At 49.8% G+C, this 14,665-nt stretch overlaps 1 protein-coding gene across 1 annotated transcript in view; it reads right to left on the reverse strand.

The window, feature by feature from the left end:
* SIAH3 (siah E3 ubiquitin protein ligase family member 3) overlaps positions 1–8,838 on the reverse strand; it is a 44,648-nt gene extending 35,810 nt beyond the window's left edge. Inside the window, exon 1 of the mRNA XM_049815742.1 lies at positions 8,537–8,838. Within this exon, the coding sequence (XP_049671699.1) occupies positions 8,537–8,671 (135 nt within the window). The 5' untranslated portion in view covers positions 8,672–8,838. The remainder of the gene's footprint in view (positions 1–8,536) is intronic.
* Between the last annotated feature and the right edge of the window lie 5,827 nt (positions 8,839–14,665).

A 14,665-nucleotide genomic window follows, 5' to 3' on the forward strand; every position in this document is an offset into this window, starting at 1 on the left:
TCAGCTGGCACTTGATGTGAGAGAGTGTGTGATCTTGTGTTGAAGATATTTACAAGGACCTGTGTCTCTTCTCCACCATGAATTTCCCAGGGGTTGATGGGCAATTCACCAACCATTCTGGAGCTTAATATTTCCAGGTGTAACATCACTAAAGCTGTGCAGATGATTTATTTTTTTACTGGAGAGGCCAATCTGGAAGGAAAAGGGATTTCAGTTTGGATCAGCTCAGAACATAATTGCCCTAGAAGAAAAGACTAGAACTGAAAGCACTACATCTGGTATGGAAACAACCGATTAATTCTTTTCCAAGGTTGTTTCAAACATTTCTACCTTTTGAAAAAAAGGTACACCAAAATAAACACGCAAAGTATTCAGGGTTCTCTGCTATTCTCTCCCAGTGACACTTTCATGTTGTTGCTGAGACTAAAGGGGAGAGTTAAAGATAAATCCATTAATGTTACATAAGATGCTCCAAAATGCATCTAAATAAATAAAAGTGCCTCAGCTTGTACACTGTGTATGTGTCAGGCAATTCATCGGCAGTGCCGGGATGCTCTTCCCTCTGGAGAAGAACGCTGTGGGAGAGCCAAGCAGTACTGCAGGTGGCTATTAGCAGCAGGTCACCCAGAGCAATTTTCAGGACATCTTCATGCACAAGTGAAATTTTGCCGTTCAGCACAGCCCACAGTAATCCCTAGAGGTAAGAGCTTTGTGGGAGGTTGTGAAAACCAGCTAAGGCCACTGCTCTGCCCAACCGCTTGCTCCTGCAGCATGGATGCAGAAGGGGCATGTGCCTATTTCGGCAGCGCACGCAGCAGACCGCCAGCTTAAATCCCTGCTGCAAGTGGATTTGCTTCGCTACACCGAAGGAGAAGGAAGATATTCTCTTTTGCCAGCACCGGCGAAGGGATCACGATCACGGTTCGCTGCCCTGGGTGGACAACGGGTGGCCGTGGCACCTCCAGCTGGACCTGTCTGCTCGAGCCCCGATCCAGCGCACGATGGCAATTAGGTTTTGCAGGCATGTAAGGCACTTGGCTTCCTCGCCAGCTGCATCTGCGAGTGGTGACAGCAATGTTTCGCTGCTTTTTGTAGCTCCCCTCATCTTGCTGGTGATCATTTTAAAGAGGGACTTCATCTGTCAGTGGGGAGATTGGTGGCACCAAACGAGCTGAGGATTGAATGATTGTGATTCTTTTTTCTGAAAGAGCTTGGAGGAAAATAAGAGATCCAAAGTTGCAGTGAAGTTAATGATGCTTTCCTTTCAGCAGGAGTAAAAAAAAGCCCAAAATTAGGTTACTGAATGACAGAGGAGGAGAATCTTTTGCTTTAAGACTTTGGTATAGCAGGGAAAGGGCAGGATGAGAAGGAACAATAGCGCAGAAGAAAAGGTACTTAACAAAAAGAGACAAGCTATGGAAAGAAAGAAAAGCAGTGCAGCCTGATAAGGTGTTTAATGTCTCAACAGCCGTGCTTTTCATTTCCACGTAGAGCACATGCATACAGAGGTGGGCTGGGAAGTTGCCACCACGTTCAGCCAGACCCAAGTGGAGACTTCAGGCCCAGGCTCCCCCCAGCTCCATCAGAAGCTGGACCCAAATCAGCTGAACGTGGTGGCTCAGCTCTGCTCTCCTCTGTTGCAAAAATCACGCTGAAAGCAAGCCCAGCGTATTACCTAAATCTTGTCTAGCTCTCCAAAGGAATTCTCTCCCTTTTGGTGGCGTGCGTGCCTTCCGGCACCCACCTCCAACACCTCCAAGGAGGACCACGGCTCTGGACCACGCCGTGCCAGTGGCAATGCCACGGAGAGATGCTGAGGGCAGTCCATCACCATCATCGCTTCCACGGTCATCGGTCCCACCGTGCCAGGGGAGCAGCAGTCCCCTCCACCCCAGCCTCCTGCAGGCAGGAGAGCGTGGCCGTGTCCTCCCACGCTCCTCACCGCCTCGCTCAGTCCTCGGTAAAGCTGGGTAGAGACCGTCCTCCCCTCCAGCACCCTGTGAAATTATTGCAGGATTTACATTTTTTTCTATCTTCTGTACCCGGCTGAGAGACACTGATTGCCTGCTGTGATGGGGAGGCTTTTGGGGTGCCAGGAGGGACCCAAAGTCTCAGCTCTGAGCCAGGCAGGACAAGGATTACGGGTTTTCTATGGCATAAGAAGCGCCGAAGACCCGGGGAGACAGGGCACAGACACAGCAGCTCCTTTCCCTCGCTTTACCAGAGCTCTCGGGATCTGCCCTGCTTCCTTTAAACTCGCTTTCTTGGATTACTTAAGAACCTCAGATTGTCTCTGAGAAAAAAAAAAGGAAGTTTCTAAGTAAGTGCCCCCCCCCAGCTAAGTGTGCTGCGAGGTCTTTGATACCAGGAGAGAATCTTAATGGTTAAACAAAACTTTATACTCCGTAAATTCTGAATTTGAGGCAAAATTCACAATGCTTGGGAACCCATTCTGGAACTTTTTAACATCCAGGGTTTGCAGGACCAGATTCTGTGCTTAGGGTCTCTACTGAGGCAACCAGCAACGTGTGTTAATTAATGCCAGTTGTGGGAATGTCCAGGGGTGACTTACATCTGCTGGGAAGAAGACTGAGACCTCACCACTCATTTCATGTAATCAAGGCTTACATTAAAACATCCCTCTTTCCTCTGCACCCCGTGTGTTAGCCACAGCAATTGTTTTGGGGCAGTATTTCTCCCGAGGGAGGAATCTGGGCCATTATGTCTAACCCAAAGGGCTGCACTGAGAAATTCTTGATCTACTGAGCCGTATCAGAGTGGGTGGATTACAAAGCAGTATGTGGCAGTGTCTGATGGCTACTCCTCACCCTGCTGTCAAACACCTTGTCGAGGGGAGAGGCATTTCTGTAATATTAAAATAACAGCACTGTCTTCCATTGATAACATCTGACTTGAAACGTCCTGCAACCAGGTCAGGTTTATTATTGAAATTCACCCTCAAAATCAAACGCGGGTGGGAAAGGACTCGATGTTTACCCACTCTATCCCATCTCCAGAGCTGTACCGTGACAGGCAGGGCCAGTTAACAGCGGTAATTAATTTTCTGCAGTGGATTTGGGGTGGGAGGTGGGGAGAAGGAAGCCGGCGCATATTAACACAGAAACTTCTGAGCCGGCGGCTCTTCCCCTCCCTCTCCCTCTGCCGAGGAGATGCCGTAATTGTTATTCTGGGAGACCACGCTGAAGCTTGGAGCTGCCCTGCTTTGTAGCTTGGAGCAAAGCCCGTGGGTTGTGTGGGTGCATGGGTCTGTGGGCTCAGGGTTAACGGGTTACGGGAGAGGGGAGCTCCCGGGACCAGGCAGAGGCAGCGGAGGATGGGAAAGCCCCTGGGAAGAGCTGCCGGAGCATGTTCTGCCTCTCCTCCGCAGAGCACCGGTATGGGGCACATCTGCAGGCAGCTGTGGAAGTGCGGATGGAGGCTCCCGGCGTGCTCGTGGTCAAGCTGGTTTCCAGTTTGGCCCGCCGAAATCCCTTCAAACGGCGGCAGGGCTGAAGGAGGGGGTTGCAAACGCCGTCCGCATCCCTACAAAAGGATTTGGAAGTCTGAGGTGCCCAGTGCTCGCACAGCCCTGGCTTACAGCCGGGATGGGATCCAGGCGCCTTGCCCGGAGCCAGGGTTTGCAGGCAGCAGGGGGTTTTGCGGACCCTCTCGCCAGGGCTGTCATGATCCTGCTGGACACTGGGGCCAAACGCCGCTTGGGATCTCCAAATCACAGCCCTGCACTGGAGATTGGAGGGTGTCTGGGCTGAGGACACCCTCCAATGGTGTCTGGGGGCTGTTAGCAGCAGATTTCAGAGTCCTTCCCCTCCCTTGCACCAAATAAATAAATAAATCTCAAGGGGGTATAATGCGCCATAGCACTTTAATCCTGCTGGTGATAAAGTGGATTACAATGCTATTTGGCTAGCCACCGTGCACAGAGCCAAACTGTTATAATGGGATTCAAAACCCTTCCCTAACTCAGAGCAGACTTGCTTGTTGCTTTAAAAAACAGCTAGAAGACAGCTTGGCCACGTAAACCGTGCTACGACCCTTTTTGAATATAAGATTCAACTATTTATGCCCTGTTTTAAATATGCTGCTTTTTGTAATTCAGCACGTTCCTTCAAATCCTACAGAGACAGAGACGGGTGGTTTTTACAAGAACACCACAAACATACTTTTTACAAGAACATTTTTCACGCTCTCCAAATGGTTAAAGCTGCGTTTAAAAAGCTAGTAACTCCTTGAATGAAGAAGATCTGTTTTACCCAGCCGTACACAGCACCTCGCAAAGCATCGGCACCCGGCTGGGCTGTGATTGCACTGCAGTCCCCCGCCGTGCACGTCTGGTTTTTGGGGCAGGGACCGATGCCAGCTAAGGAACGAGGACACACCGCCCACCTTCGCCTTCTCCCCGGAGTGCAATAAGTAGTGCTGGGAGGAATTGCTCTTAACGGGGAAAATGCAAAAGAATTCACTGAGCCACTTCTCCAGAGGGACCAGCAAACCCGGCTCGTTTCTTCCACGCGCATGGAGCACCTTAAAACTTGCCCTGAGTGCTGGGTTCTGCAGCCAGCAGCATGAGCTCCTCTAATTAATATGTCCTTGGAAGGAGCTGCCACTTAGCTGGGGAGCTCCGTTGCCTGGCCGTGCTTCTCCAAGGGGAGACATAAGGGCAACCGTACGCTTGAAGGAAGACAGGTTACGAGGTAATGCATCTAATGTGATCGAGAACGAGGGTGACTGATAGAAGTGTGGTAAATACGTGATTTTCTCTGCTCGGCAAGTGAATTTTCATCCCAGCATAGCACCACGTCTTAAGGTGCCGCTGCCACACCTGGGAAAGCTCGTGGGAGGACAAAGAGCAGAAAGCGGCAAGAAGGACAAAGAGGCTCCAAAACACACCCCCCCCCCCCCCCCCCCCAAATCTCCCCCCCCTCCACTCATACCCCTGCCAAACAGGCAAACGGAGGGTGGCGGTTGCAAAATTGTCTTTCCTTGTTTAGAGCCGCCTGTGTCAGCCTGTCGTGCTCAGGGAAAATAGTAGCAGATCAATAGAGGTGTCTGCGCTGACACTTTTACCGTCTTCTCCTTTAAGATACACTGAATCGCTCATCAGCCTTCCCAGTTAACGAGCCTTGCAGTGGGAAGAAAGACACGGGTTTCTCTCTAAGCGTGCGCTTCTGTGCCAACCTCCAGACCTCTCATAAGGGAAGAGGTAAGCGATGGGCTCCGGTCACGATCAGAGATCTGGGCTGTGACAGCATGCTGACATAACTTTACTGGAGACCCCTCCAGTCTAGCTATGGGTCTGTGACAGCAGAAGCTGGTGCAACCTTTCTCTGGAGGGTACCAGGGCTCCCCTGCTCTCTGCCCTTCACCGACTCCATTACGTGATGCCCAATTTCTGACACCCATACATTTCTGACACCAACCACGGGTCCCCGGCGTGGGCTGGATCCCACCACCATCCCTGAGCGCTCCTCTGGATGGAAGGAGCGAGGATGGAAGTCCTGCTGCAATTTGACTTTAATGGAGTTATGCGCGTTGGCACTGATTGAGGACCTGACCTATGTGAGGGATGTCAACGTGCATAATCACGCCAGAATACGATGCCTGTCATTTACCATTTGCACCAGTCAGCCAGGAACCCCCTCACCTGGGGGGTAAGCTCTTTGCAAAGAGCTTACAATTTTGGAGTAAGCACAAACATTTAAGCCTTGAAGGGAAGGGAGAGAAACGACATTGCTCCTAGCCCTTGTTTCCTAGCAGGCTTGTATTCATCGACCGAGAACCTTAATACAGTTTTCACTCCACTTGTCAATTGTTAAGATAGATCTGGGGGCTGTCAACAAAATGTTACAGTTGAAATGACCCAGCTAGAAATAATAGACTATGAAACATCAAAATAGTCATAATACTCTAAACCATCACAGAGGAATACATTTGGCCCTTTCATTTTTAACGGTCCCTCGGGTGTCCTTTGGCGTACAGGACAGTTTGGGGGAGATTTCCCTGTCCCAGCTTCAGAAGTTTCTGCACCAGGTTGCTGGAAGGAGGAACCACAGCCCCCCTGTGCATCCCCGGGGGAGAAACGGGCACCCCCAGCAGCAAGTTCATCTGGCTTGTCTCCAGCACCGGTTTTTGGACAAGGTGCCTTGCCGGCTGGAGGTGACCACCTCTCCACCACCAGGCGAGAGGTGGTGGGGCGAGATGTCTTCTCGCTCGGGGACAGCAGGCTCCTACAGCTGGCGGGTGGGCACCCATAGAGCAGTGATGGGCACAAAGGGGTCCGTCCGACCCACCCGTCTCTTTTGGGTGCTGGCACAAAGCGGTGGTGAGCTCCTTACAGAGCCGGTGGGAAACCAAAGTGAACACCTTGAGAGCGGATCAGAGCTGAAGCCCCCTGTATTTACCCAGCTGGATGTGAGCTGGGTAACTCGGGAGTACCTTCAAAGCATATTTCACTTTACAGTCAGAGGGGGTTTTTTCAGAGCAGAAAGGTTTCTTGTCAGCTTGTCCATCTGCCCGGTGTCTCAAGAGGCCCATGTGGGGAAACACGTGCCATCGGGTTCCCCCGGCAATCCTATCGGGGGAGCAACTCCCACCCAGGTCAAGATGATTCTCAGTGGGGCTTCACTGGCACATCGGACCTTCTCCTAGAGGCTCCTGTTTGTTTCCAAGAGAGTTTTCCATCCAATGCCTACTTTCAAGAGCTGCCAAGACAGTACCGAGATTGCTCGTGTCTCTACCGGGCTTTGGGTCCGAGCAGTGAAGAGCTTGGCCGTGGGGGATTTTAATAAACCAAAATGCCCTATGTGTTTAACAGAGAGGAACAGAAGCATCAACTTTTTTTTGGTATGCTCAAAGGTAAAATGCTGCAGCTCCTACAATAGCAAATTTGCAACTCGAGAGGACCTAAACTGATAGATTCAGGTCTAGTCCTAGATACCAGTGGAGCAGTCAGTGGACACCCCTCTGTGTGCTTATGGGACCTCATCAGACAAAGCCACTGGCACTGAAATTGTGTTGTGACCTTCAATAACCTTTTTTCTGCCCTTTTTTTTTTTAAAAAAATAATTAAAATTACAAATGAAAGTAGCAGGCGACAGCCACATAAAAGGGGTCGAGCACAGAAGCATTCATTTACAAAATCTCCCCATGCACTTAGGAACGCGGCTATTTCTTTTAGCCATTCGGATGGCCAGATCCTTTCAGATAATGACAGGGCTGCACGCGTTTTTTTTTTTAAAAATATGTCAGCGGAGGACTGCGATGTTGGGAGATGGGAGCCCGCACCGGAGCAGTCCGTCCCCCGGGAGTGCCTGCCCTGGCCAGCAGTGCTCGCCGGGCTGAGCACAGTCTTATGGGGAAATCCTCCCGGAGCTGGCAGCCTGGTAGAATCAACATTTCCCTGCCTGAGTGCAGCCTGAGACTGGAAATATAACTTTGGGAAATCTGCCTTTTTTTTTTTTTTGGGGGGGGGGGGGGGGGGGGGGGGATGGGATGCTGCTCTGGAGAGGGATTTACCCCATCAGTGGACCTCCCGGGGACCCGCAGCTCGGGAAAGATGCTCCCCACAACCCCTCCGAGTTCATCGCAGGGAGCCCAGCAGAGCCAAAGATAAGTTGTCCTGAATTAAATTCATTTCTGAGCTTGCGTCGGGCTAGTGGATTGACATCGCAAGTCAGGTTCGCAAGGACTTCCCACGAAACAGAAGCCACTTTGTTAAAGTTGGTCATTCGCTACCGCGATAAAGTGATTAAAGCCTCCCAGTCGCTTTCTCCCCCTGCTGCTCCTTCTCTATGTACAAACATCAGGGCTCTGGCATAGACAGAGCTGTTGACACTTCGTCAGTGAAAATCCAGAACTGTGCGAGTAAGAGAAATGTTTTTCGGGGACTATAAATAGTTTTGCATTAAGGCAAATATATTCCGCCACCTAAAATAGATTCACCTTGCAAACGGCTTAAGGACAGTTTCAGCACCAGAGGAACGCCTTCAGACTCCGCTCAGGAGACAAAAACAGCCTTTTTCTCCCAAAAAAAGCAAACAAGACCAGCAGCCGGAGATTCCTCTGCTGCCATACCCCCCCTCCCCCCCCCCCCTCGCTGCTCCCCACCGCCTGGCAGCATCCCGCCGTGCTTGGGAGACCACCCAGCATCCTTCCACCAAAAAAAGGGACCTTAATTCCTCTGGCTAACTTTTCCAATCTTTTTTTTTTTTTTTTTTCCTCTTGCAACACCCGTGCTCATTCCAGGGCTGAAAGGGATGAGGAAACTTTGGGGAGGGGGAGCAGCGACTTCCCACGATGGCTTGGAGCAGCGGGTTGCTTCTCCTTCGCTCCGAAGGGAATCGCGCAGCCAGACAATGCAAACACCCTCTTTGCCAGGGCTGCAATGTGTTAACAGCACTTTCCCCTCGTTGCCAGAGCATCCTTTGATTCCCTGCATAGAAACACCAGTGGGGGGTGGGGGGGGGAAGAGGGGGAAGACAAGAAGCTGCCAGAAGAGAAAAAATAATTTTTGACTCACCTTTAGGCTGTGTGTTGGGTTGACGACGCAGACAAGTTGCCCGGCAGCTGAGAAAACCCTCTTTGCCTTGTAGTGCTGAAACCGCAGGTGAATGAGATCTAACACAGCCCCAAAGCACTGGGTGAAGAAAAGCATCACAACTTTTGGCGTTGCTGCTGCTGCTGGCGGTGGGCAGGGGAAGCAGCCGGGGAGCCCCTGAGTCCTTGAGCCCGCGGAGGGAGTGCGGTCGGTGAGAGCTACGCTCCGGCACGGCTTAGCATGCCTTCATATTCATCATCAAAATAAGACGGGAAGAGGCTTGCAGCAGCGGGGCGGCCAATGGAAAGGACAGAAATGTTATCCTTGAGGTCCGGAGACAGCCAATAACGAATGCCTCCCCTCCAGAAATTCCCTGATGAATTGAGCCTGGTGGAGAATGTATTATTGAACATTACCATACATCAGCACATTGCATTTATCTTGTGATTACAGCCAGTCATACGTAAGGCTGGGGAGATGTGCAGGCAAAATTGATTGCTTAACGTCTCCATTTATTAATTGCCTTAATTTAACAAAAGAGCGCTCGGATACCGAAGCTAAATGTAAGGCGCGGGGAAGGAGCTCACCAGTGAAACTGTTAGAAAGTAGCAAAAATAGATTAAGCAGGCTGTGTTTTACTGAGGGAGAAAAATCAAATATGCAAAGACAGTTGCAGTTCCTTGCAGGGGTTAAACAGGAGTAGAGCTCGCTATATAAAAAGATTCACGTCTGTGCATTTCCAGGCTTTGATTTGGATTTTCACCACTCTGAAGTTTTCTCAATTGTATATTCCGCTACTTCACAAGGGTCCCAGAACACAAATAACGTTCCGCCCCCCCCCCACCCCCACCCCCCCTGCCTAAAAATAGGTGAGGTCAGGTCTCGGGTCTGGTGTAACTTGGAATAACTCCATTTAAAGTCAGCAATGTTTTCCTGATTTACACTTGCCGGTGGATCAGGTCCGTTGGACACAAAACATGGCAATTACTGGATGCTGGAACTATGAGAGCATAAAAAGGCACAGAGCATGCTTCTAAAAATAATGAAATACATGATGCATGAGAGCACACACAGAGAGAAACTTGCACTGAGGGAAAAGTGGCTTCTAAATCAACAGAATAATTAAACATGCAGAAGGCTTTTGCTTGTCATTCATCTGCATATCGGTGGGCAGGAAATTGTGAATTAGCCATTAGATCATCCTAGGCATTAAAAAGGAATTAGGGAAGTGCAAGGAAAATAACACGCGTTTGCGTATTATTACCCGCGCGTATCTCTGTCGGTGGGCAGGGATCCTTTTCGAGCCATTGACTCTCATTAAACTTGAGTCCCCATAACCGGGTTTTCCGGGAGGTGACTGCGCCAAAGCAGCCGAGGGAATCAGAAGGCACATTCATTTCATGGGACAATCCTGTGTGATATGTTGCTCTGCTTGTTAATAAATCAAAGAGGGTTAATTTAATTAGCTCTCTGCCAGAACTTCCTATCAGGGTGCTATTTAGGCTTGCTAGCTAAGTACTCAGATGGCTTATTTAGCCTTGGTAATCCTTTTTTCCCTTCAAAGCAGAACAGATAAAAGTAGCTTTTCTTTCTTTTTTTTTTTTTTTCCTGCTTCTTTTTAAACGTGAGCCCCGCGCTGGGGGTGAGGCTGCTGCTTCAGCCTGGGACTGGATTGTCACAACTGCCTCTTCCTAAATCGATACTGCAATACTGGCTCTGCCAGACTGCAGAGAGCCTGTGCGTAAAAAAAAAAAATAAAAAAAAAAATAAAAAAAGGAGGCCTGTGTAGATAAATAAGTGGGAAATTGTGAATGCTGGAACAGCTGACACAACAACCCCTCCCAAAAATGTTAAAGATGGGAAGAATATGTATCTTTCAGTTCTTAACATTGGCTTGTAAATGAGAACAGGGGATAATTTTTGCAGCACTGAGAGACACTTTGAGAATATTTGCAGACAGACTTGAGGACAAGTGAGTGAAATGATTTGCTTAAATGTATCCTTTTCTCCATTCCCAAAGTAACTGCGAGCATCCAGCTATTTATTATTTACTTCTTCCTGATTTGTAGTTGGTAGCTGCACAAACACTTTATACCAGCAAATTTCAGCCTGTAAGTTAACAGTGCAATTATTCTGCCATCAAAGCCTTAAACGAGCAAAAGGTCCTTGCTATTTACGTTCGTTATTGCCACCTAAATCCCCTGGGATTATTTCTGTTTGACCGATCCACTCGACTGAAAGCCTAGGTTTTGGGGGGGCACAAACACATCCGTGGGCAGCGGAGACGGCACCCCTCATCCTTGCTGTCCAGCCACCTCGGGGCTTTGGCAGCGCCACGGTCCAGCCACCCTGAGACCCATCTGCCTTTCTGGGGGGGCAGGAGAGGTGCCCCTGATACCACAGGAGCACAGGGACGTCTTCAACCCTAAATATACATCCTGGGCACTGGGCTGGTATACCAGAAGCGTTGTCGTTCTTGCGAAGAAAAGACCGCTTTCAAGGGTGGGCAAGGGACCTTTGCCGTGCCCAAATTCCCACATGTGTCTGTGCCCATCTTGCTTTCTACATACGACCCGAGGAGCATCTCCCGGCCAGCAGTATTTGTGGAAAAGGGCGAAAACGAGTGCTCAGCGCATCTGAAGGTAACTCCTGCTCGGTGCGCGAGTTACGTTCATGGAGACGCTTTTGGGAAATGGTTTGTTGCCCGTATTGTTCACGTCCCGAGACCCACATGCAGCACACGACTTAGCACCGGCTCGACAAACGGACCCTACACCCACCCCGCCACGGCAGCTTCGCTTGCAAACAAAAATCTCAGCAGTGTGGTCTAGCGCGTGGACGTGGGTCCAGGTCTTTCTTCTGCTTTTGCACACAGGGGCTCTCAACCAGCGCAACTCCATTAATTTGAGTTCTTGGTGGTCTCATCCAGGTTTGGGGATGCAAGGTCTGCTGTCCTACCTGGGCTCAAACCACGGAGCGGGTCCTCGACGGCATTATTGAGCTGTGTGGATGCAGCCAGAGAGAGGAGGGATGAATCCACGTGCAAGGGGCACTTGATGAATCCCATTTAAGTGCTGGTTGCAAATTTCTGGCGACTGTAGCCGTTATTTCCAAGACAGTTAATTCTGTAACGTGCAAGTGTGACATGGCAAAAGGCCATAGGCTAAATCTTCATTAGGATTCAGATTTTGCCAAATTAACTGCTCTAGTGGCATCACCGTAATACGCATGGGATTATAATGCTCTAATAGCTCAGCTGCTGGTGCAGCTGCATCAGGTTAGCACGATAATAGGATCAGCTAGACAGAAAAACTGGTCGCAGTGGTGCTAGGTTTCCAGTTTGCCTGCTTGGCTTTTGGTCTGTGCTGCCGAGGTGAAAGGGAAACGCTCGTGGGAAACCGTGGCTGTCCAGGCACTGCGCGACTTGGCAGGACAACAGCCTGGGAGATGCATCGTTTCCAAACTGGGGCAGGGAAGGACCCCTTTTACACCCTCAAGCCCTCCTTCTAGGGGTGCTAGTCGGCTTTTTCAACAGGTCCCTGCCACCTTCTAGCCAAGGTGCGAGTCCGTTTTCTGCCTGGCTGGGGGCTGGAGGAGGAGGATCCATGCCAACGAGGCACCTCTCCTGTGCTTGTCTACATCCGAGTGCATCAGCCCAGCTCCTTTTGTAGGTTTGAGGGGAATGGGGCACACTGAGGATGCATTTTCCCTGCCCTGGCTGGGACATCAGGCAGTTTTCTACATCCTTTGGATGTAAACCCAATGTATGAAGCTTTGTCTGCTCTCCTGGGTTTCACGGCAGGTTTTGAAGAGAGGTGTTTGCACTGCCAGTTATCATTTCCCTCTGTTGTCCACCAGACCTTTTAACCAAGAAGATGAGAAACGTCTCACTAGCTCAGTGCAATGGTCCTCCAGCCCAGCACCCTGTCCCCAGCAGTGACTACCGGAGATGGCATTTCGAGCCAGGTTGTAGGCAGGGGCCACCACCCGTCCTATTGGGGCATTGGAAGGCACATCCCTGGGGAAGCAGAACCAGGAATTTTTAAAACTGGGAGAAGAGTCGTAGCCCTCCAGCCTGCCCCCTGTAAAGCACACATCGCTTCATACCAACTGCCTTGTGCTTTGGTTGGAGCCCATCCTTTCCAAAAAGCCCGGCTTTGAAGTTTCCCACGAAGGACACCGGTGGCACCTCCTGGTAAGTTCTTCCAAAGGTTATTTATCTTCACCACTAGGATTTTTTATCATATTTCCAGTCTGAATCATTTTCCTGCATACGATTCTGCCTGCAGAAAGTCATTGTGCTTTCCCGTGCTGAGCTGGGGCAACCTCTGCCGTCACAACCCTTCTCCATGCGAAGACACAGTTTTTGCCCAAAACCTCCTTCAGCAAACCCGACAGAAAAATAGTGTTTCCTTTGCAAAGCACCTTTCTTGCCCACGAGCAGGCCACTCTCGCAGCTTCTCGATGCATTTTCTTTACCTCCTCATCTCTTCTTGACCCTGATCCGCTCCTCACCCCCGCTGATGTGCGCAGAAGCAAAACGACCCATTTGGCTTACTCCATCACGGTGCGCTGGTTACAGCTGTGACACATCCACTCCTTTGGGTCTCCATTCCCACACCTCTTTTTTGCTTGCAGGACAGATTTCACACCACTTCAGCCCAGCTACGCGGGAGCCAGAGCTGTCGGCGGGCAGGAAGGAGAACTGCAAACTTCCCTGGAAAACACATGGAGGTACAACCTCTTCTTGTCGTCTCTGGTGCCTACAGTGATAAGAGGCAAAAACATCAGCAAATCTTTTTTCCTCTTTTAAAAAATGATCTATTTTTTCAAAAGGAAAGTGCTGTCAAATTTTTTGGCTTTACCAAAGTACTTTATTTTTTTTATTGGTGAATTATTTTGCCAAATGTGCTTTCAAAAATCCATTTTGACTCCATGCAGCGATATAAGCAATAGCAAGCCCCGGAATTGTATGGATGCTTTAAGCAGAAACCGATCTTAAACGTCTCAACAATTTTCATTTTCTCAAAAGGACAGCTTTTATTGGGCAAGAACTATCAAAAGCAGTCTTTAAATCAGTTCAATAACATGCCAATTAAGATACCAGTGATAAATGCCACAGATGATCTTACAAAACTAGGGAGAAAACAGAATTTTCTGAACTGGAACCAATTTCACAACTCTGAGGTTCTTCCCTTTCTCTTCCCTCTGGGCAGGTCGCCTTCAGCCGTGCGTGGTCATCGCCCTCAGAGCTACTTTGCAATGCTGCACGTCCAACACCATCGCTGGAATAACCGGAGATGCATCTGGTCATCGTTCACGCGCTTGGGCCACGTCTCCCCCATCTGTCACAGGGCAAAAGTCATTTCTGCACCCCCTGGCTCCCTGCAGAGCATCGTCAACGCACAGCTGCTGAGCTGGGCTTTTTTTCTGCTAATCTCCCTTTGGCAGAAACTTACATTTCCCTCTGGTATTGAAGGACACTAATATGGCAAGAGGTGGTTTTCTTTTATTCCTTTCAAAGCCATCCTTCCTACATTATTATTAGCAGTACATGCGGTTTCTAGTTGCTGGGTCAAGAGGGGAATTCTTCATTTCTCCTTGGGGGACATCTGCTGCCTAGGGAAAAAGTTTGCTGCCTCCACCTTCTTTATTTTGTCCTTTCACACCGCTGCACTCGGCGTGCTCTTCCTTCCTCTGCTTGCTTATTAACGGGAGAGTTTATGGCAATATCTCATGCCACTTCTCTCTGCAAATGTTATACCCGAGAGAGCATCTCCTTTAACTCTCACCAGCAAGCCAGCAGCTCAATAAAGACACTTTACATTTTCATGCTGTTATTAGATAAAGTAACTGCCATCATTTCCTATTCGTAGTGGCTGCCTGGTGCCCACATTACCATAAGGATGGATCGCTTTCAATTCCAGCCTAACGCAGTGCCCAGCCGAGAGTCCTGCTGCCCCGGGCCATACCGGCACGGTGGGGTGGATGGACCACAGCCGCCTCGGTCACCTTGTATCGGAGAGAAAAAGCACCAGGAGCCAGTAGTGATGGATGGAGAAGGCTCCTTTTCCTGCTGACAGCCCGGACAGTGGCTCGTTCAGAGGCAGC

The sequence above is a fragment of the Accipiter gentilis genome, chromosome 13, assembly GCF_929443795.1.
Source record: "Accipiter gentilis chromosome 13, bAccGen1.1, whole genome shotgun sequence".
In the NCBI taxonomy this organism is placed as follows: domain Eukaryota; kingdom Metazoa; phylum Chordata; class Aves; order Accipitriformes; family Accipitridae; genus Astur; species Astur gentilis.